Genomic DNA, 21,252 nt, shown 5'->3' with positions numbered 1-21,252 from the left:
TGAAAAGAATGCAAGTGGACAGAGGACGAGGAGCAGCAGGAAAAAAAACCAACTGGGTTTTTCTGGCTTTACATTGCAAACAACCCATAATGTGTGTCCAGGCAAAAGGCAGCGTGCCTTGCAAACTACTATCTCGCACCGCGTTGGAACAATCAGAGTTGGATCTTTATTGCGAGAGCGGTATGCTTTCACAGACAATTTTGGAGACGGATGTCCAGGGCTGGCAGTGCTCCGAGGAGTGGGTGGAAGAGGTAGCGGGGCCAGAGGCTGATGCAGGGGAAGCGGGTAGCGATTTATGGGGGTTTGTGCAAGAGCTGGAGGATGGGGAGGGGTCTGGGCAGTTGGAGATGGTACAAGAAGGACAGGACCGTGTCAGGATTGAGGGAGACACTGTGACTGAAGGGAGGGGACCAGCAGAATCTCCTCTGTCCCCTGCCCTGCTGCCCCCTAGGACCCAGAGGGCCTTGAAGAGGTAGACACAGTGATAACTTTCATGTAGGGAAAGTTGAAGATGCTTGGCCGGGGGGGGGGGGGCGGGGAGTAGGCATGGCCATCCTTTGCTCCAATAGTCCAACTTGGAGCAGAAGTCCAGGGTGTGGCTCCATCTACCTAATCATCAGATGCATCTGTGTGCAGGGTTAGTGCACCTGAGGAGCTACTGTAAGTGTGTGGTTTTGTCAACAAGGGATATTAAACTACCGACCATTTGTCCTCCTCTGGCTGCATGTGACAGCACAAGAGATAAGCCAGAGTACCTGCAGTTGCTGGTGCCTTCTCTCTCATTCAGCCTCAGTGGCAAAAAATACAGGGTACAACCGAACCAGCCTGACTGCATTTGTTGCCTCGCCTTCTTTTGTCTTTTCAGGCTTAGTTTATAGCACCCAAAACTATCTCCGGAAAAAATTAAGAGGGAAACACCTAAAAAGATGATTCAACATGCAGAGGATGAGAAACCCACTTTTCGTTTGAAAGTGAGGTGCTGTGATTTGACAACCCCAGCAAGATAAACAACAGGAAGAAATCAGTAGAATAGAAACTATGGTTTCGGCCACAGTCACTGACCGCTGGAGAAGAGAGAGTGGCTAAACATGTGCACAGTGCCTTTCCATCACCGTAGATCAGTGTTTCTCGAATATGGGTGCCCAGCTGTTGTTGGACTACAACTCCCATCATCCCTAGCTAGTAGGACTAGTGGTCAGGGATGATGGGAGTTGTAGTCCAACAACAGCTGGGGACCCAGTTTTGAGAAACACTGCCATAGATCAACCTAAGCCAGCCCAACACACATGAGGGCCACAGCTCAGTGGCTGTGGCTCAAAAAAAAATCCTGGATAGCGAAGCCTTGGACACACTGCAAGCCAAAGATGACAATGTTCTGATAGACAATCTCACTCAGGGTAAGGCACTTTCATATGTTCATATTTTGGGATGAGGTGGCTGGACTTCCTGTCAGAGGATGAGGCTTCCACTTTCAGATCTTTTTATTTTAACCACTTAGGCACCACTCATGCGCACAGTAAACAAAAGGACGAACACTTTGCTCTTCATTGCCAGATTTTTCTAGAAGCTCCAGAGCATCTCCTTGCCATTATGATGCTTAGATTTTACACTTTAAAATTCAAAGGCATTAAGGTGTCAACAGTATGGTGTAGTGGTTAAGAGCGGTAGACTCGTGATCTGGTGAACCGGGTTCGAATCTCCGCTCCTCCACATGCAGCTGCTGGGTGACCTCGGGCTAGTCGCACTTCTCTGAAGTCTCTCAGCCCCACTCACCTCACAGAGTGTTTGTTGTGGGGGAGGAAGGGAAAGGAGAATGTTAGCCGCTTTGAGACTCCTTAAAAAGCGAGTGAAAGGCAGGATATCAAATCCAAACTCCTCCTCTTCTTCTTCTTCTTCTTCTTCTTCTTCTTCTTCTTCTTCTTCTTCTTCTTCTACTGTGCAGCAGAGTTAGGCAAAACCTAAGTCAATTGAAACCAATAGCCGCTGGTGCACCAACCCTGCACAGGATCAGGCTGTAAATCTTAAAACAAAACAGACATTAAAACCTACTGAACTCTTCTACTGAGCCATTCCATGCTGAACAAAAGGCTTTCCCTAGATCTCTCAAGAGGCTTCAAAGACTCCCCACCCTCGCAGGAGCTGAACTGACTTCTCCTCCGTAACATTATCATGCTTCTCTTGCAAAACCACTCAACCTCATGGCAGTTTATTTTCCCACTACTACTCCAGTATTTTGCCAAGAAAACTCCATGGACATAAAAAAGGAGAAGCTTTAAGAAGAAAGTGAGAGTTTCCAAGGCATGCTCTGTTTCATGGGGTCACGGAGAGTCGAACACGACTAAGATGACTAAACAACAACAACAACTAACATGATAGACACACTTTTTAATTTATTTTTTGTGGATGAGTTGCTATTCACCCTATTTTCCAACTGCATCAAATAATTGGAATTCAAAAAAAAGTACCACTCCGGTGCCATACAAATCTGCTTCTTTTTATAGCAGAGCTGCAGGTAAAAAATAAATAAATCAGTGGAATGCTAAGTCAGACTAACTTCCTCCCAGCTCTCCTGGCTGAGGACGGTATTGGCTACAGCACGACTGCCAAGAAGCCGTAGAGGAAAAATACAGCGGGAACAGCTTAATTCTAGATCTAAATGAGCTCAGCAGGGAATCCAAACAGCCAAGTCAATTGCCAGATTCTGTACCTCTTCAGCCTCATTCTGCTTCTTTGATCAGAATAATTTTTGAGTTGCAGTGATTAATGAAGTAACAGAGGAAGTCACAGGACACCTCTTGGGAACTGGGCAAGGCGGGCTGGGGGGAGGAAAACCATAGCTCAAACTAGTTATGCAATTATTCAGTTAACACATTTTCTTACTGAAAACCACACACAAATATCTGCAGAGTGAAAGAAACCCAGAGGAAGCATAGATTTGTGTTTGTTTGTTTTAAAAAAAGAACCACCCAGAAGTTGAACGCATTATTTCAAATGGCGTCAGAGGGGGAATGTCCTCTCTTAGATTTGTCAAGTCATTCTGAAACAAGATGATATCCGCCCCCCCCCCAAAAAAAACCAGGAACATTCATTTCATCAGGGAGATGGAATATTTGTCTAGGGAAGAGAAATAAAGCTGACAAATAAACAGGGCAAGTTAGTGGATCTGTCCCTGGTGAGAAGGAGTGAAAACTGCTTCGAAAGCGTACTCTGCTTCAAATTTCATTATGGATAGTTCTGAAGGCATTGTTCCTGATTTGTGCTTATGGCTCATTACCTTTTAAAAAAATTTCTCATTTTCAATTATTATGGGATATTATTTTGTTCCTAGAGTGTATTTTCAACACAAATTCAGAATGGCTGTTAATTTACAGTGTTTTGCTTGCTCTTGTATTGTAGGCAAAGCATGAATCATCCCTCTGTTTCTAGAGTTGCAGATGTGCAAGAGAACCAAATGAAGTTAGTTCAGTCTTCCCTCCCTATTCAGAGAGAGAGACAATGCCAGTTCCTGTTCACAGACACTTCTTTGTTTTCCCCACCCATATGCTGAAATTTCTCCAAAATGCCCAGACAGGAGAGAGAGAGAGAGAGAGAGAGAGAGAGAGAGAGAGAGAGATTTAGTTCACTTTACTAAGAAAGTTTTCTGAGGGGAATGGAATCTTCTAACGCCGTTTTTAAAAAAATGAAACAGAAAACAAGAACGCAAGAATGAAAAAACAAAACTCCTGTAATTTCCCTAGCCTCTCTTTCCTACTGAATTCACATGAAAGCAGAATCACTTATTCTCTTCTGGAGTTTTCAGGATTTCGTTTTTGAACCAAATCGTTATGCTACTAGAAAGTGGTGAGATAACACAGATTACAACAGCCAAATTCTGACATTATACCGAATAATGCTTTATTTACCAACAGTTAAAACATTCAGTCCAGTAGTCTTCAGCCTTTTCAGGTCTTGGACCTGCCTTTAAACCAACCATGCACTGAGGAGCCCTTTTATTACTTTTTGTAATAAAAGTAAGTAAAAGTAAATTACTTTTAAAGCACACATTTCCATGGTAGTAGCACTGCTGTTGTGACTAACCTTAGATCAGGCCATCAACTGGTAGTGCGTCCAGTTCAAGTCATCTAAACCAGGGTTGACTGCATAACCAGGCTGTAAACCCATTGTAGGACTGGTTTGCCAACTACAGTTTGTGTTCACAGTCATATGGTGCAACACTCAGGAGCACTGTTGTGAGCTGCCCTGAATGAAAATTTGTTATGGAGTAGCCATTCATAAGTGAATAAATGAGGGGGGGGGGGACTGTTTTGTTGTATGCTTGGGACTTTAACCAGGATTAGCAGCAACGGTAATGATAGAGTTTATTATTTAGAGATATTCCCCATGGTGTTTAGAAGTCAGTAATTTGAAGAGTTGTCCTCAGGTCACGTGATGCAAAGGCGTCAAATTGGCAGCACAAGTTTTGTCTTAGAAGCTCTTAAGACTCAAGTTGTTTCAAGCCATTCCTCTAAGTTTGCTTTTTGAACCAGAATCATTACAGGAACCAACCAGGGTTAGCGCTAACCTTGCCTTCTGGTCTTCTGCGCCTCCACCGAGCCGTTCTGTTGCTCGCAACATGCTTTCCCACCCTCTCACTATCTCCGAACTTGAGTGACAATGTAGAAAGCCGTTTTGGCTTTCAGACGTCTTTGCGCCTGGACCGAGGAGTAAGATGCACCAGTGTGCTCTGAACTGGAGCGCTCTTTAAAGAAAAATAATTTTAAAAGAAAGCACATGTAATAAAATATTGGGAAGGAGGCCATTATACAGCTTCCTGGAAACTCTTATTCAAATGGGTGCATCTTGTTCTATTAAAAGGGAAAGGAAAAAATGGAGGCGGGGGACACGCACCCACAGCACCAGTGAATCTAGCTCTACACCCAAACTCCTTGCAAAAGTTAATTTTTGGACAAGACATCAATGAGAACCACCTAAGCTTCACACCTTCATCTGTCACACAGGGATCCATTGCCATTATCCACTGACCTTTGCCTCCCCAAACTGCCACTACTGGGCTACCTAATGAGCATTTTGCCCTGAAGGGTTGCGGGGGTTTCCAGCAAACTTCCCCCAGGCCTTCTGTCTTGTCTTTGCTGCTTTATTACTCATTTCGATCAATGCTTATTGTTTTACAATATCTGTGTAAGCCGCCCTGTGAGGTTTACATACATGAAATGCATTATAACAATTTCTTAAACAAATAATGAATTGCTAATTTGTTTTTATTCGGCATTCAGTTACAGCTCCCTTCCCCTCACAGCTTCTGAATTCGCATGGGATTTAACCATTTTACAAATCTGCATTCCGACATGGAACAAGGAACAGCTATTCCCCCAGTCCAGGGTGCCTTTTCTGGTCATGAAGAGACTTGCTAAAACTCATTATGAAGCCTGCCTCTTCTGGGGGGATGGGGCATAGCCTTTTACCCAGAGAAAGCCCATCCCTGGACACACAATGAATATATTCTTTGAATGCCCAATTAAAAACCACAGTTATAAAGACAACTCAAGTTGTTAGCTGAGGGGCTGGACAAGTAATTTAAAAACCTGCCCAATGAAGTAATGTGAAGAAGAACATCTGGCCAGTCAGAGTTTGGCAGAGAAGCCCATACCCTCCAACATTCCTCAGATGAAAACAAGGGATATTGAGCAGCTCAATGCCAGAGCGGACTGTACCACTGCACAGCGCTTTTTTTCTTTAAAAAAAATGTTTAGGGGTACTCTCATTTTGACTCAAGAAAATCACCCATTTTATAGTTCAAATACAGTAAATGGACAAAAGTATAAAGATTTGCAAAATGTTTAGGGGTACCCCTGCGTACTCCCAGAAAAAAGCACTGCCATTGCAGACCAAGTTTCCGGACAGGGAGCAGGGCTGGAAGGAAGAGGAGAGGGTAAATCTAGGGCAGGGTTTAATGCTTTTAAAGAGGTAGGCATGCACTCAGGGGGGCTTGGTTCTGACAGTGGGGTTTGCCTGTGTTTTGAACAAGGGAATCAAGAACTGGGACTAGTGCAGTCAAGTATTTCCACTCAAGGGAATTTCATATGCAAATACAGTAAGTTTCCTGCAAGGAATATGTTTGCAGTTGCATCTTCAGTCAAAGGTATTTGATACCTTTGACTGAAAACACTGGATGATTTCAGTCAGACGGGTGGCATATAAAATAATAATAATAATAATAATAATAGTAATAATAGTAATAATAATAACCCTTTCTGTTAAATGTACATTTTATGGGGCAAATGTGACACAGCTTAGGGGCTTCAACCTGACCCTCTCTTAGAAGAGACCTCTCCCCATCCCAAACTGGAGTCAATACTCTACTACTTCGGTTTACACTGCGGTGGAAGGTGGCAAATACCAAGCATCTCCACCCCCATCATCTAGCCTGGACACTGAGGTCCAGCGCTGAGGGCCTTCTGGCGCCATTGGCAGAGGAAGAGTAGTGCGGGGGGAACACACTGCCCCCAGCAGTGTGATCCTGGTGGGGTGCCATCGTGTCTGCCCCCCCTCCCCCGCATAATCATTTTGCAGTTAGGAAAAAAAGAAAGGAAAAGATTGTGCAAGAAAGGAGGCTTGCATTTCTGTCCCCTAAACCACCCACCCAGTCCAAGAGGTGTTAAAAACCATATGTATACCCACATGTCTAAGACTCCTCTGAACTGGTCCTCTTTTTGCTTTCAAGGCAACCAGAAAAAACCCTGGCTTATAAAACTTTTAAAAATAGGAATCCACATTGGATTCTGATTTCTGCCATTCACACTGCATCTAGCTATTGCTTTTGCAGAATATGTTTCATGGATACCTCATGAAGGGCCCCTTTTGAAATCTGGCAAAAAGTGAACAGATGGATGGGGCATAAGCCCTCTGCAACAGTTTCAGCTGCAGAAACTGAGTAGAAATTACCATTCAAGACAACATTTCCACATCTGTGGACAGGGCATACTCTTGGATCAGACTTACTGCTTCCTATCATTCCAATTCATCACCAACATCTTTTATTTGTGGACTCAAAAGGCACTTAATTAGCTGAAGAGCTTTCTGCCTTCCTTCAAAAGCTTCCCACCCCCTTCCAAGGCTAATCTTCAGCCATTGTGCTATCACTACTAGGAGGCTTTGAAATCAAATATAGGTTTCTCCCTTCCTCTGTGATGTTAAAGGGAGCGGGGGAGAGAAACATTTCTAGAGAGAAAAAAACCAAACCCACAGAATGAGCAACAAAGGGCAAGTACCCACTTTAGTGTTGATGGATCAGAAATGAGCCAAATTAAGATTGCGTGTTCTCACCCATCATGCAAAAATCCACCACTCGCCCTCCCACCCCAGTTTTACTGCTACGGCTGTGTCTTAAGGGCCACTTCTCTCATTTCACAACAGCAAACCCAAGTTTGCCCTGGTGGTGTGCACTCAGCAAAGGAGCTGCAGCTCTCTGGTCAAGGGGATCTCACATATTCAAACACATTGCATGCTGCATTCACATAACTTTATGAATTTAGCTGTGAACTTTCTTTGGTATAAACTTTTATTAAAAAATGTAATGTGTGAAATAGATCCGTCACAGAATACATTTTCCCAAAGGATTTTATCTAACCAAGTGTTACACATCGACTGAATAGGATCCTAGATTCCTGTCTGACCAGTGTTCATGGATCAAGAATGGCTACACCAGAAATGAGCTACGCTTGCAGTGCTCCAGGTGCAAGTGGCTTCCAATTCCCATCAGTCCAAGCCAACATGGCCAATGATCAGGGATGATGAGAATTGTAGTCCAACAGCATCTGAAGGACCCCCTACCCCAATGCTATGAAGTGCAAAGTATTTGTAGAGTGAAGTACTGTACTGATTTCCTCCCACACAAACCCTGTTTCTTTTGAACATCATTTCACTCAAATGGCTGCATTAACACAGAATATATCCTCCAGGGCTCAGCTTTCCACTATCGTGATGCAAACCTTCAGTGGCCAAATCAATACCTGTCAATGCGTAACAATAAAGACACTGAGCATCAGATGAGAAAAGATTAGGCATTATCAGATCTACCAATTGTCCAGGCAATCTGGGGTTTTATGAACTGTCTGGCTGGGCTACAGAAAATCAGAGATCCAAGATAAGGGTGTTAAGAACAAAACAAAACAGAAAAGCACATATAGCCTCAAGAAGGTTACTCTTTGGAATGCAAACTCATCCCTTTAAAATGTGCTTTAAAAGCCACAAAAAGCAAGGAAGGAAGGAAGTATGAAAACACACACACACAAAAAGAGAGCAGCTGCTCCTTCCTCCACCTTCTTGGGCCTGCTACAAATGTCCCGTTTTATGCATATTGTTCTTTTTCCCCCTACTGGCTACTAGCCACATTCTTTCCTCCACAAGACTTCGCTTCCTGCTTCAAGGAGGAGCAAGGGGAGAAGAAGGGAGGATAGGAGTAAGCCAGTCTAAGCCATATTTGCAAAATGCATGTGCAGAAGAGAACCAGGTCAGCTATGAAAAAGCAACACCACAACACTTCAGGGCTCCTGCAGAACTGGCAAACAGGAAAGTGCATCAACGGTTAATCCCAAACATGTAGAAGTGGCCTCCTGCCTCACCAAATGACCTCTCTTTACCAGATCCTAACTCTAGCTCTGCTTTTTATCTAAAAAATGCCACTTGTCTAGTAGTATGCTCTAGCCCAGGCATGTCCAACAGGTAGATTGCGATCTACTGGTAGATTGCGGGGGTCTCAGGTAGATCGCGGCATGAAGTTTAGTAACCGCCTTTAGCCAACCCTCCCCTAAAAAAAGCTCAACAACAACTGGCAGTGAAAATGGGTAGATCACAGCTGGTCTTTTTATACTGTGAGTAGATCACAGTCTCTTGGGAGTTGGACGTGCCTGCTCTAGCCAATGTGGCAAAGTAGTGACAAGGATGAAAGAGACTCAAGTCCGCACTTGGCTCACCTTCAGCCAGTCAATGGCTGGTTCACAAGTCACATTTAACCACAGCTATATTTAATTGTATGGGATGCGGGTGGTGCTGTGGGTTAAATCACAGAGCCTAGGACTTGCTGATCAGAAGGTCGGCAGTTCGAATCCCCACAACGGGGTAAGCTCCCATTGCTCTGTCCCAGCTCCTGCCAACCTAGCAGTTTGAAAGCGCATCCAAGTGCAAGTAGATAAATAGGTACTGCTCCAGCGGGAAGGTAAATGGCGTTTCCGTGTGCTGCTCTGGTTTGCTAGAAGCGGCTTAGTCATGCTGGCCACATGACCCGGAAGCTGTATGCTGGCTCCCTCGGCCAATATAGCGAGATGAGTGCCACAACCCCAGAGTCGGTCACGACGGGATCTAATGGTCAGGGGTCCCTTTACCTATATTTAATTGTGGTTTGAAGGTTTAAAGATGAAGGCACATCACACTAATAGTGCCCAGGTATAAAATCATGGCTGTTTTGCTCCTCTCCGCAGCCTCTTCTTCACTACAGAGAAGGTAAAATTTGGCTTAGAATTTTGCCTGAATCCTGAGTCATGGTTGTTGTTTCTCCCAAACCCAGGAACAATCCTTTGCTATAATTATTATTATTATTATCATTATTATTATTATTAAAATTTGTATACTACATCCGTAGATCTCAGGGTGGCTCACAACACAAAATTACAATATTAAAAAGAACAAAATACGTAATAACACTAAGCCAAATCATGACTTAACTTGTGGAAGTGCAACAGGAGCGGGGGGGGGGCAAAGTCACTGTTATTTTAGCCCTTTATACTGTGTGTTGACTTCTAAATCACAGTTAAGCTTAACTGTGTCTGAAAGCGAAGTGCAAACCAGGCCACTATCTCTCAGATGAAATCAGGTGGTGTTGGTGGTATACTTTGCCCACTCTTGGAAGAAGGGCAGGTTATCCATGTAAGTAATGACAAAGTTTTATTCACTTCTTCAAGCACGAGAAACCAAAGGGTAGTAACAGAAAGTTTTATTGCCTTTCATTGAGAGAGAGTGCACCAGACAGATTTATGGTGTCTCCAGGATATTTGTTTTAGATGCAAGTAAATAAGCACTATACTTTGGGAAGTGAGCTGCATAAGAGTGCATCAGATTTCCCAAAGGAAGGCGCTTCACCTCCATGCAAGCTGTACCACTGGGTCATCACTACTTCCACAACTCTCTTTCTATCCTTCTTACCCTCTGCAAATATAAATTTAGTTCCCTGTTTATTTCGCCTTCCACTAGTTGGAGGGTGTTGCCTCCCAAAGACTGTAGAATGATTCCAGACTGTAAGTCAAGGATGAGGAACCTGTAGTTTTCCAGATGTTCTTGGACTGCAACCCACATCATCCTTGACCATTGGCTCTACTGGTTGGGGCTGATGGGGACTGTAGTCCAACAACATCTGAAGGGCATCCCCTGCAATCACTCTTTTATATGTTCCAAAAATGTGAGTAGAATCAACACAAAGAGGAGGAAGGAAACTGAAACTGGGTCTATGGACCCCAACCTCCATATATCAATGGGTTCTTTGGTCACAAAGCCTGCATTCTACACACTTTCAGAAGGTCTGAAAAGAGGACTATATTGCATAGATCAGTACTAACACTTCCTCAGAGTGTCTCCATTGTGACAAAAGGTTGTGCTGTTGAAGTACCACTGTACCAAACTAGTTTCCACTGTTCCTTCATGTCATGGACTAACTGGATGCAGAGAAGTGGTGGGACGAACCAGCTGGGGAACCCCCAAGGGAACCTCCAGGAGAAGGTGGCTCAGAGCCAGGGGACTGGTGGTAGGAAGATCATGAGTGGCCAGAGGGAGAAGAGGGAAAAGACTGGGAGGAGGTGGTGTTGGAAGCTGAAGAGGCAACAGGGCTTGGTGAGCAGGAAGAGGCTGGGGAAGAGAGTGGTTCAGACTCAGAGGCAGGAGAGGAGGGGGGCCAGGTGGCAGAGTGGAAGCAGGCAGCTGAAGAAGCCAAGGAGCCTCCCCCTCCTGCTGTGACCAGCTTCTCTCCCCCCTGGTCTCCCAGAACACAGAGAGAAATGAAGAAGGTGGCGCAATGAGAAACCAGGCAAAGGAGCCTTAGGCTGCTGGGGAAGGAGGAACCTTAGAGAGCAGTCGGAAGGCCTTCGGTCTTTGCAAGTGCCTCATTGGGGCAAGACCTACTGGGAAATGTTGCTGTGATTGCTAGCCCTGCACTGCTTTGGTTTCTTTGAATAAAGAGTTAACTTCAGTGACACCTTGTGAGTTATTGCTGACTTGCTCCTGACTCCTGCCTTGACAATTCAACAGGGAGAGGTGGTTAAACAGGGCCACTGCAATGGCTGTGATGAATGACCAGCTCAACTGGGCCTTCCTTCCCTTGGCTGTTGCCTGACAGCTGCCATTCAATCAAGCTGCAGGCAAGGGAGATATGGGAGTGGGCCATGCCATCAGCTTAAGAGACCAGCTCCATTTACTTCCTCCTCTGCCTGAACTGTCTCCTTTCCAGATGGGGATTATAAGTACTACTATTTAACTTTAAGAACAGATGCTCCAGTTTGCTTCTCCCCCTCATTTCCCTTCCTATCCCCTTTTCCTGTTGTGGTTTTTAGACTGTAAGCTTGTGGGCAGAACCAACTTGTTTTTATTGATCATATGTAAGCTACTCTGGAAGCTTTTTGGCTAAGGAGTGTGGTTAAAAATGCTTTAAATAAATATGTTGTGTAAAAAAGGATGGCAAACTCCCCATTCTTCTCCTTCAAGGAGGATCAGACTCAGTCAAGTCAACTGAAATCCCCCACAGCTTTCCCACTTTTGTTTTCTGGAGAAGCAGTGAGTGAACTCACATTACGAAAGTGGGCCAAGCCACGGACATGAAGTGTGTGTACTCCTTTAGTAGGTTTGGAAGACTAGGAAAGCAAAAGTCAATGATGACCCAGTACTATTTATTTTCTAGAAAAAATGGTGCCAGAACTCACAATGAATGCCTCCCTTGTTCTCTTATAATGGCAACGGTGCCCACCTTAGAGGTGCCGGAACTGAGTTCTGGAGAGTTCCACCTGAAAAAAGCCCTGTGGTGACCCAGCTATGAAGGTACAATCTAAAACCTAAAGAAACTCTCATCTTGCTCTCAAATGACAAATGAACTGAATTTAATTACTGCATCAGTGTTTCGTTTAAAAAAAAATATTTACTTGAGATACCATGTTTCTTAGATCAAACCAGGTAGAAAGATCATTCCTAGTTTTTAGAACAGCCCCCCTCAAACAGCATTGTGAGAATCAAGACTCTTAGGCAGAGTGTGTGTTTGTGTTTCACAATCAGGTCACAAGCCCTGAACACAGTTGCACCAAGGGTCATTCATCTTAAAAAAACTCTGTTTAAAAATCCACACCATTGACTTGTGATTAATTAGTTGATTATTCCATCCTATTAATCAATTGATGCTTTTACCCTTAGCCCATGAGAAACAGACACACTGCAATATGAAAGAGAACTTTTTGAGCAATACCAGAATTGTGATAATCCATTTATGTCTCCACCGGCTGTTCCAAGGTTTGCACTCAGAATCCACGTTTTGTGATAAAAGCCATTAAGCTCTTAAAAATAAATGCCCTGATCCTCCACTCACTTGTTATTCAGAGGCAGCTTAACAAGCTATATAAAATCTAGAGCAGAGCTGTCGTTTAGTACATAATTAATGTTATAAGTCTTCCCTAGTAAAACCAGTCAGACGTCATGAGCTTACCTAACCGATTTGAAAATGTGAAATTGTCTTTGCTCATGTTTATTGTTACAATAGACTTGGATTCTTATAGCTCATCAGCACAGAAGATTCCTGCATTCCCAGTTTGGTAGTTTCAAGAACAAACTTAAACAGGGGGAAATAGTCCAGGAGAAATAAAGACCCATGGAGAAGAGGGCGTTTTTTAAAAATAAAAATAATAATTAAATCACTGTAGCAGGCATGAGTACAACTGCAACTCAAGCGCTCCAGAAGCTGCTACAGTCCCCCTGTCCCGTTCCTCAGCTGATCTGGGCAGATAGACAAACTACAATGGGAAGAAATTGACCTGACGGTTGAAGAGGGTCGTTTCCCTTCCCATTGTGGGATGTTGCCGGCCACCTTAGGGAAACTCAAGGTCCAAAACTGCTTGGGTGTCAAACCTGGCGCTTTGCTACCCCTGACTTCTTCAGTCCATACTTCAGTCCAAATTTCAGTCCATACCTCTCAAGAAGAAGATCAGGAGATCGTAGCCAGTTGAGCAAAGGTGACCCCTACGGGTTATAGAAGCACTTTTGAGCATGTTCAAGAAACTACCTGTGTTGGAGAACCTCTTCTCATGTGCTTGAGACAGACAGAAAATGATACATTCCAAGCACTCTTAAACAGGTAGAGTACTTTTTAAAAAAATAAAATAAAAATTTTTTACTTGCAGGTGGGATTTTGCCTGCCGTTCCTGTTTGGTTGGCCTAATGCTACCTGTCTGTTGGGCAGTGGGTTCTACAGCTTTGTTGGCATGTGCCAAATTTGGAAATGTATGAGAAATTATGCTTAATGTAAATTGCTTTGTTCCCAAATAGAATACAGGGCTTTCGCCATTTTTTCTGTCTCAAAAGCCTCACGGCAGATACCACCAGCTACTCTGCAATAATCCTTTGCAATCAACCAGTCACCAGAGAGCTCCTTGTAAGATAACTCCCAAGAAGCTAATCTGCTTGTGGCAATCCTTTTGTTTTATTGCTCTATGTGCAACCAGATCCCTTGCAGAACAGGCAAATAAGGTTATTTGCTCCCCACCCCCCCAAAGGTCATTCTGGAAGAATGGCTGCTTCAAGTATTTCAAGTCCTACTTGCTCCTATTCAAAACATCATCTGCAGGGCTCATTTGGCTTCACAACACCATGAAGTTCTTATAAGGAACATAAAATTGAAACTTGGCTTCAACCATAGCAGAACTCACAGCATATCACAATTATATACAAGTTATGGGATCCAATGCTGAATTGTTTTCCAGGGTCCGACATCTTCTTTTGTCTTAAAGAAAGCCCTCCTACATAACCACATCTGGATAGAAGTCTAGCAGCACAAGGCTCTGCCTGTTTGTTTGTTTGTTTGTTTGCTTGCTTGCTTGCTTGCTTTAAAAAAAAAAGATGTTTCACCACCCTCCAGGGACTCAGGACTGTTGCTTCAGGACCCCCCTTTCTTTTTCTTTTTTTGAAAAGTAGAGCCTGGCTGCTTGCAGGACAAAGTTGTCTCCAAGACACAGCCAAAGCTGATTAATGCCTTCCCTGAGGAAGTCTGCCAAGTCAACACACGGCTTAGTTTTATGAAATTCATCTTCTAACGGGCTGGGTGCATCTGGACAATTTTAGACCCTGGACTCTTTAGGTTCGAAGCATATGCATTGGGTAAATAATGCCGCTCTTGCCTTCCCACCACCCAGTCCCATGCTTTATATGTATTTCTACCTTGAATACGTGCAGCTTTGCATTTTAAACCAAATTAGATCATAGCACAGTCATGAATATGGGAATAAAATGGGTATGAGTCTGCTGCTGCGATGGCAAACACGTTCGAGGGAGAATGAGTGCCATTGTGCTGTAGAGAATTGTTGTGTTTTAAGGTAACACATAATGCAATGGGCATCTGTCATCATGGACCCACCTGACCTCCACCCCAGCAATCCATATATTTAAAGAAAAATAAATGATGCTGTGATAAACAGCATGAATCCTCGTAGTTCTTTATATTTAGCCCTTTGTATTTTTAATTGTCCCCTCCCCACTCCCCACCTGGCCCGGTGCACCACCTTGAATAGAATCACAGAACTGTAGGGTGGGAAGACACCCCGATCCAACCCCCCCCCCCGCAATGCCACCCCCCCTGCCATCCCTGGGTGGGCTTGAACCACCAACTTTCTGGTTAACAGCCGGATGCACTAACCTGGGTAGTTTAAATAAAATCAGATTTCATACATGTTAAGAAATTAACTTTAAAAAATAATAATAGAGAAATGGACAGCAGCATGGCCCCTGCTCCCCAAAAGACACCATCAATTTAAATGCACACAGAGAGAGAGAGAGCGAGAGAGACAGACATACACCACTCCCAGGCACCCACCCCATCCTGAGTCAGGGCATCCTTGCAGGGTAGATGCAGTCAGAAATGCACAGTTAGACAGCAGGCATCCACGTAACACGGGGTAGAAGCAAAGAACATACTAACAGGTCCGCCACCAGTAGCTAAGGGCATATGGTATAGGAGTGCAGAACAAAAAGCAGAAGACGTTTGTACCTGTCGAGGCCGCTGAACCGGAGCCGGGTGCATCATTTGTTGTTGCTGCTGCTGCTGCTGCTGCTGCTGCTGCTGCTGCTGCTGCTGCATGACTTGGCCTTGGCTGCTGTTAACTTGCTGGGACTGCTGAGAAGATTTTGGCGGTGGCGGGGGCACTGGCCCCGTTGCCTGCAGATAGTGCAGGAGCGTCTTCCTATGGGCTGTAGGGAAATTTATCTTCTGAGGAGCTGGAGCTGGGGGCTCAGAGCTGAAATGGGACAGCGGCTTGGTGTTACTGAAGGAGAACTGGTCTTGGCTGCCCAGGTCGCTTTCGTTCATCAAGCCCGACTGCATGTTGTTGGAGGGCTGCTGCATCATCATGCCCATACTTTTGGCCTGGGTTGCCGACATGGGTTTGTAGAGAGAGCCCTGCATGCTGGCTGAGCTGCTTGTAGAGGCGGCGCTTGGCATCATGGTGCCCTGAGGGCTAAAGGGCTGCTGGTGCAGAGCAGGGCTCGACAACTTCTCTGGCCTGTATGGTGGGGAGGGCCTGGTACTCTGTGGGCTTTTGATGCTGCTGCCGGATATGTTGGTCAGGATAGGATTTGGCGGGCTGAACGGCTGCTGGTTGAGAACTGGGCTAGAAAGCTTCTCGGAACCATAAGGAGGAGATGGACCGCCGGGCGGGTTGTTACCAGATGTTATGCTGGAGAGCAGGGAGTTCTGAGGACTCTGAATGCTGCTCCCTGGCACACTGCTAGAGCTCATGCCAGACACCATGACATTCTGAGGGCTGAATGGCTGCTGGTGAGGGGACGATCCTTGTTGATAAGGAGGAGAGAGGCCTTGTGACGACATAGCAGGCCAACTGGAAGTTTGAGGCTTAGCAGTTGGGCCTTGCTTGCTCGCAGCCAGTTGCTTTAGCTGCTGCGCATGCCAGTTGGTGCCAGGCATGCTGGGCATAGCTCCTTGGAGCATAGACTGAGCTTGGCTCTTGTTTGGTGCGTTGTTTGAAGAAACTGGTGAACCAATGTTCTTGATTTGGTTCGGAACCAGGTAGCTTGCGCCAGCTGATGAAGGCCTCATTTGAGGAGACCCCTGCGATAAGTCTTTGTTGGGCACATGGCTGTCGAATTGCGGGGTCTGCGGAGAGGCCCTTGGAGTGCTGCTGACGGATTGCTGCGGGTGGCATGGGCCACCGAGGGGATCTTTCTCCAAGATGTTGTCAAGGTCCAACTCGTTGGGAGAAGGATCAGGCATTTTCGTCAGCTCCTCCAGCAGATCTTGCAGCTCCTGGTCCACAGCTTGCATGTTTCCTGCTTTCTCATCAAAATGGCCACCTAAGGGCCCCTTCTGTGCCACTTCATTGTTAGGTGGCACTTGAAATGGAGAACCTATACTGCTACCACTCATGTGGTTGTTTTCAAGCAGCATTCCATGCCCTGCCACTCCCATAGAGGATGCAGTGTGGCTGGTGGAGAATGGGGACTGCTGCATATCTGCGCACGAAACAGGATTGGCCCCATGTCCCATGGAAAGAGTGACGTCGTCAAGACAGAGTCTCTTGCTGTCGCTTGGAAAGCTGGCCTCAGGCATGGTGGTAGAGGTTGGAGAACCGTCATCGTCTAGCTTTCTCTTAATGGGTCCCTGCAACCGTAAGACAAAAACGTTTTTAATTACCTAACAGGGAATCTAAACCTGCAAAGGAAATATACCTGAAATATTCTAAAAATAAATAAATATCAGGACAGATCGATTCAGGATTACCCAAAACATCCAGGCATAAGGCAAAGTTCCATTTAAACGATTCCTTCCTCAAAACCACCTTCAATTAAGTCCTTGTTTAGCTTCCACCCTTCTTGATCTCCACTGCAAAAATGATCTAAGTATGCAGTTAGGTTTGGGTTTCCTATTGCTTCTCCCATTATCCTGCCCCTTTCATTTTCACCCTCTCAGCTTCTAAGGACTGCTAGCTGATTGAGGGCAGAGGCCTTTCTTTCTTATACTATAAAACTCTGTATATCTTATTTTTATAACACATATTCTTAGAAATGTTTAGCATTTTCTGTCACGCTGTCATAATTAAGAGAACTCAGATCATTCATATAGATATGTTTATATATGGTCACATTTTAAAGATCTGGGTTCTCCTTTGCTTTGTGTTCCCAGTGAACAAACCAACCACCCATTCTATAGAAATTAATTTTTTGTTCAAACAATAGCAGGTTTGAATGAAATCATGGACCAAAGCTGGCAACGCATAGCTAGCAAGGGATATTAAGTCCATACTGAAGCAGCTCAACTATTTTACATTCCTTACAGGCAGAGCATTTGAAATAATCAGCATACTTTTTAAACCAGGGAAAACAAAACAGTCTCAGCTATTTAAACAGACTATAATCTTTCAAGCTACCTAACCACAGATGTTTCCCGCCTGCTCAAAAACAGCAACTGACAGCTAAGGACTTAATTTATTTTAGCCATCCGCAGTCCATACCAGTCAACCTGTTGTTACTTTGGGGGGGGGATTTTAAATATTATCTTAATTTATGAAACAAAAAATGTTAGCATAGCATAGATTTTATGAAAAGAAGGACCTCTGTAACAGAGCAATTTGGGAAACCAGAAACCAGCAAGAGAAAAAGTAACCCCCCCCCCCACCGCCATAGGATCTCAATATTATTAAAGCAGAATACAGTGGTACCTCGGGTTACAAACACTTTGGGTTACAGACTGTGCTAACCCGGAAGTAGTACCTCGGGTTAAGAACTTTACCTCAGGATGAGAACAGAAATCATGTGGTGGCAGCAGGAGGCCCCATTAGCTAAAGTGGTACCTCAGGTTAAGGACAGTTTCAGGTTAAGAACGGAACTCCAGAACGAATTAAGTTCGTAACCAGAGGTACCACTGTACAACGTTTCAATTATCTGTGGCCCACCATGTTAATAAGCATGACCTAGGTGCCAACAGGATTAAATCATTTATTAATGCTGCTGCTTTGAGTTAAGGGTATTAAAATTATGCTCTTATTTATCAAGAGGGAGATAGTGCCTTTGGAAATTATCTAAAGACTGGCCATCACTTTTATAAAAAGAAGAGACTGTACTCAACCATATTCCGGAAGGAGGCATGAAGGCTCATTCAGCAACATAATCTACGTAGCACTTCAAAATGCTTTGTAGTCTTTATTAAGATTACCTTCTAAAAAGTCTGGCTGTTGGTCGGGGGTGTTCTGTTTTAATTTATTTGTTATACAAAATAAAAAGTGATCTTTTACATTACACAGTGTAAATTTAACCTTACTCCACAAACCTTCAACCTAGTTGCACCTTAAGATTCCACCTTAAGAAACATGGGTGTAATCAAGGGGGCAGGGGGGCAGCTGCCCCCCCCCCAAATCAAGTAAAAGTCAGTGCCTGCTTTTGTTACACTTATACATGTAGCATATCGTTGAAAGGTGTGAGCCATTCCCTGCAGAACATCAGAATTTAGGATACAGTGGTACCTTGGTTTAAGAACAGCTTAGTTTATGAACAACTTGGATTAAGAACGCTGAAAACCTGGAAGTAAGTGTTTTGGTTTGTGAACTTTGCCTTGGAAGCAGAACATGTTCCGCTTCCTGTTGAGTCCCCCGCTGCTATGGGAAAGCACGCTTTGGTTTAAGAACGCTTTGGTATAAGAATGGACTTCGGAACAAATTAAGTTTGTAAACCAATGTACCACTGTACTACAGCAGTGGGTCTAACTGGCCATCTCTCTTGCTCAGGCAGCAATTGTACCCCTAGAGCAGTCATTCAGTACCTTGCGGAGAATAAGACCTGGCTAAAGTCCAGGGTGTCATGGGATTCAAGCAGATGGCTAGGGCAGCTCAGAAGAGCCCTCACACATGTCCAATGGCAGACGCCTGGCTGGAAAGCCCAAAGCCTGCCACCACTATATGGGAGACAGATTGACTGTTACTGTATTTTATGTTGAAAACTTTTAACAATAAATTGATATATATTTTTAAGCCTCCTTATCAATCTGGAACAACTTTTTAAAATTTAGCCCCAAACTGGACTGATACGGATTAAATCAACCTTGCTAATTTGGAGCCCTTTGTGTGTCATCAACAGAACTCCCATGACAGAAGTCGGAGTCTAAAAAATCTGGTGGGCACCAACTTGGCAGAGGTACCAGGCAAAAACAATCCTTTTCAACCAGGCAGTTGGCTGTTAACAATCTATGGCCTTATAAAACAGATGTGAGGGGTGTTTCGGTGTATTTTTTTTGTAAAGTTGTCTTGGGTTGCCTGCAGCAAGAAAAGTTTCTAATAAGTACAAAAGTATTGCATATTAGTCCTATGCTACAGATGGAGTATTCTAGAAATATCTCTCCCTCAATTGCTTGTTTTCAGGAGCAATGCTGTTTGGTACCCTTCCAGAATATATTTACAGGAGGAAGGCCAGAAACCAGCTTCCTCCGTCAGTCATTTTAACAACTGGAGGTTTTCCATGTACTGTAATGCTTATCCAAATCTTGCATTGGAAGAAAAGAAGTAATTGGGAAAGAGATACATACCCTTTTAACTACCAAGCCAACAGGTGTTTAGACTAATCACAAGCCTGGGCTCACAGATTGCGTTACACCAAACCAAACATGGCTTAGCTTTGGGTAGGACAACAACAGCAGGATCGGGAGAGGGGGGAGTTTTGTTCAAGGTATGCATGCATTGGCTTAGCATTACGCACAAACTGGGCCAATGAAATGCATAATTGTGTTGTAACAGCATACACTATGCCAGCGTTTTCCAAACTTGGGCCTCCATCTGTTTTTTGGACTACAACTCCCATCATCCCTACCTAGCAGGACCAGTGGTCAGGGATGATGGGAAATGTAGTACAAAAAAACAGCTGGAGATTTACCGTAAGTTTGGAAAAGCCTACACTATGCACACAAATTGCAACAGACCATAGCTGAATTTCTTGGGCCACTTCAAAATATGTTTTCTGGATACACCATAGCTCAGAGTAACTGGGGGTGATAGGTACAAGTCTCCCAAAAACAAAACCATCACTCTGTCCATTAGGCTACCCTAGTTTTTAGAATTTGGTGCTACAGCTCTTCTGCAAGCATGTATGCCAAGGTAGAGGGTGTTTTTGCAAAAGAAAAAAAATAGTTTATTTTAAAAGCAAAAAGCCTCCTACTTTAAGTAGGACACAGCAAAATAAACTGGTAGTTTGTGAAGTGTTCTGTCATTTTGTGCTGGCTTGTAGGTTTATCTTGTGCTGATCTTTATATAGCTAGTTGATACCATTTTTACATAATTGATTTTATTGATTTAAAAGCTTGTAAACTGCCCTGAGAATTTGGCTGAGGAACACAGGGACACGGGAAGCTGCCTTATACCGATTCAGACTACTGGTCTATATCTAGCTCATAATTGTCTACACCAGGGTTTCCCAAAGTTGGTTCTTCATCTGTCTTTGGACTATAACCATCATCCCTAGCTAGTTGGACCAGTGGTCAGAGATGATGGGAATTGTAGTTCAAAAATAGCTGGAGACCCCAAGTTTAGAAAATCCTGGTCTACACAGACCGGCAATGGCTCCACAAAATATCAGGCAGGGATCTCTCCCAGCCTGACATTGAGACACCAGTGATTGAACCTAGGAGCTAGCAGCTTGGATAATTGTGAAAAGAAGTACTTTATTTCTGAAGTTGTTGCTGAAGTGAAATACTGCTGTTTGAAAGAGTAGGAGCAGACCATCCCTTAATTTCTACCACTTCAGTGCAAACCAAGCATAAACCTGCACTTCATCCTTAATATTTCTCTTGCTCTGAAAGAGTCATTTCAAGAGTGGAGCTGACTGACTTTTCTTTTTAACGCTGGCAGGCTGCAAAAAGCAGAATATTAAGACAAGAAGCAGTTGCACCTCAACTGTCTGTGTGTTTCAGATCCCAGTGCAAATAAGAGATCTAGTCACCTCTGAAGACACTCTAGGATTAACACA

General features: G+C 44.2%; 1 protein-coding gene across 26 annotated transcripts in view; it reads right to left on the bottom strand.

Annotated features, from left to right (window-relative positions):
- MAMLD1 (mastermind like domain containing 1) overlaps nucleotides 1–21,252 on the bottom strand; it is a 131,402-nt gene that overhangs the window by 42,969 nt on the left and 67,181 nt on the right. For all 26 annotated transcript variants that reach the window (XM_083595573.1, XM_083595569.1, XM_083595560.1 and 23 more), the window contains one exon: nucleotides 15,281–16,906. In XM_083595573.1, the coding sequence (XP_083451699.1) occupies nucleotides 15,281–16,906 (1,626 nt within the window). The remainder of the gene's footprint in view (nucleotides 1–15,280; nucleotides 16,907–21,252) is intronic.

The sequence above is a fragment of the Podarcis filfolensis genome (genome assembly GCF_964270895.1).
Source record: "Podarcis filfolensis genome assembly, chromosome: Z".
Taxonomy (NCBI): Eukaryota; Metazoa; Chordata; class Lepidosauria; order Squamata; family Lacertidae; genus Podarcis; species Podarcis filfolensis.
The sequence above is the reverse complement of the archived record's forward strand: the minus strand, read 5'-3'. Positions and strand labels throughout refer to the sequence as shown.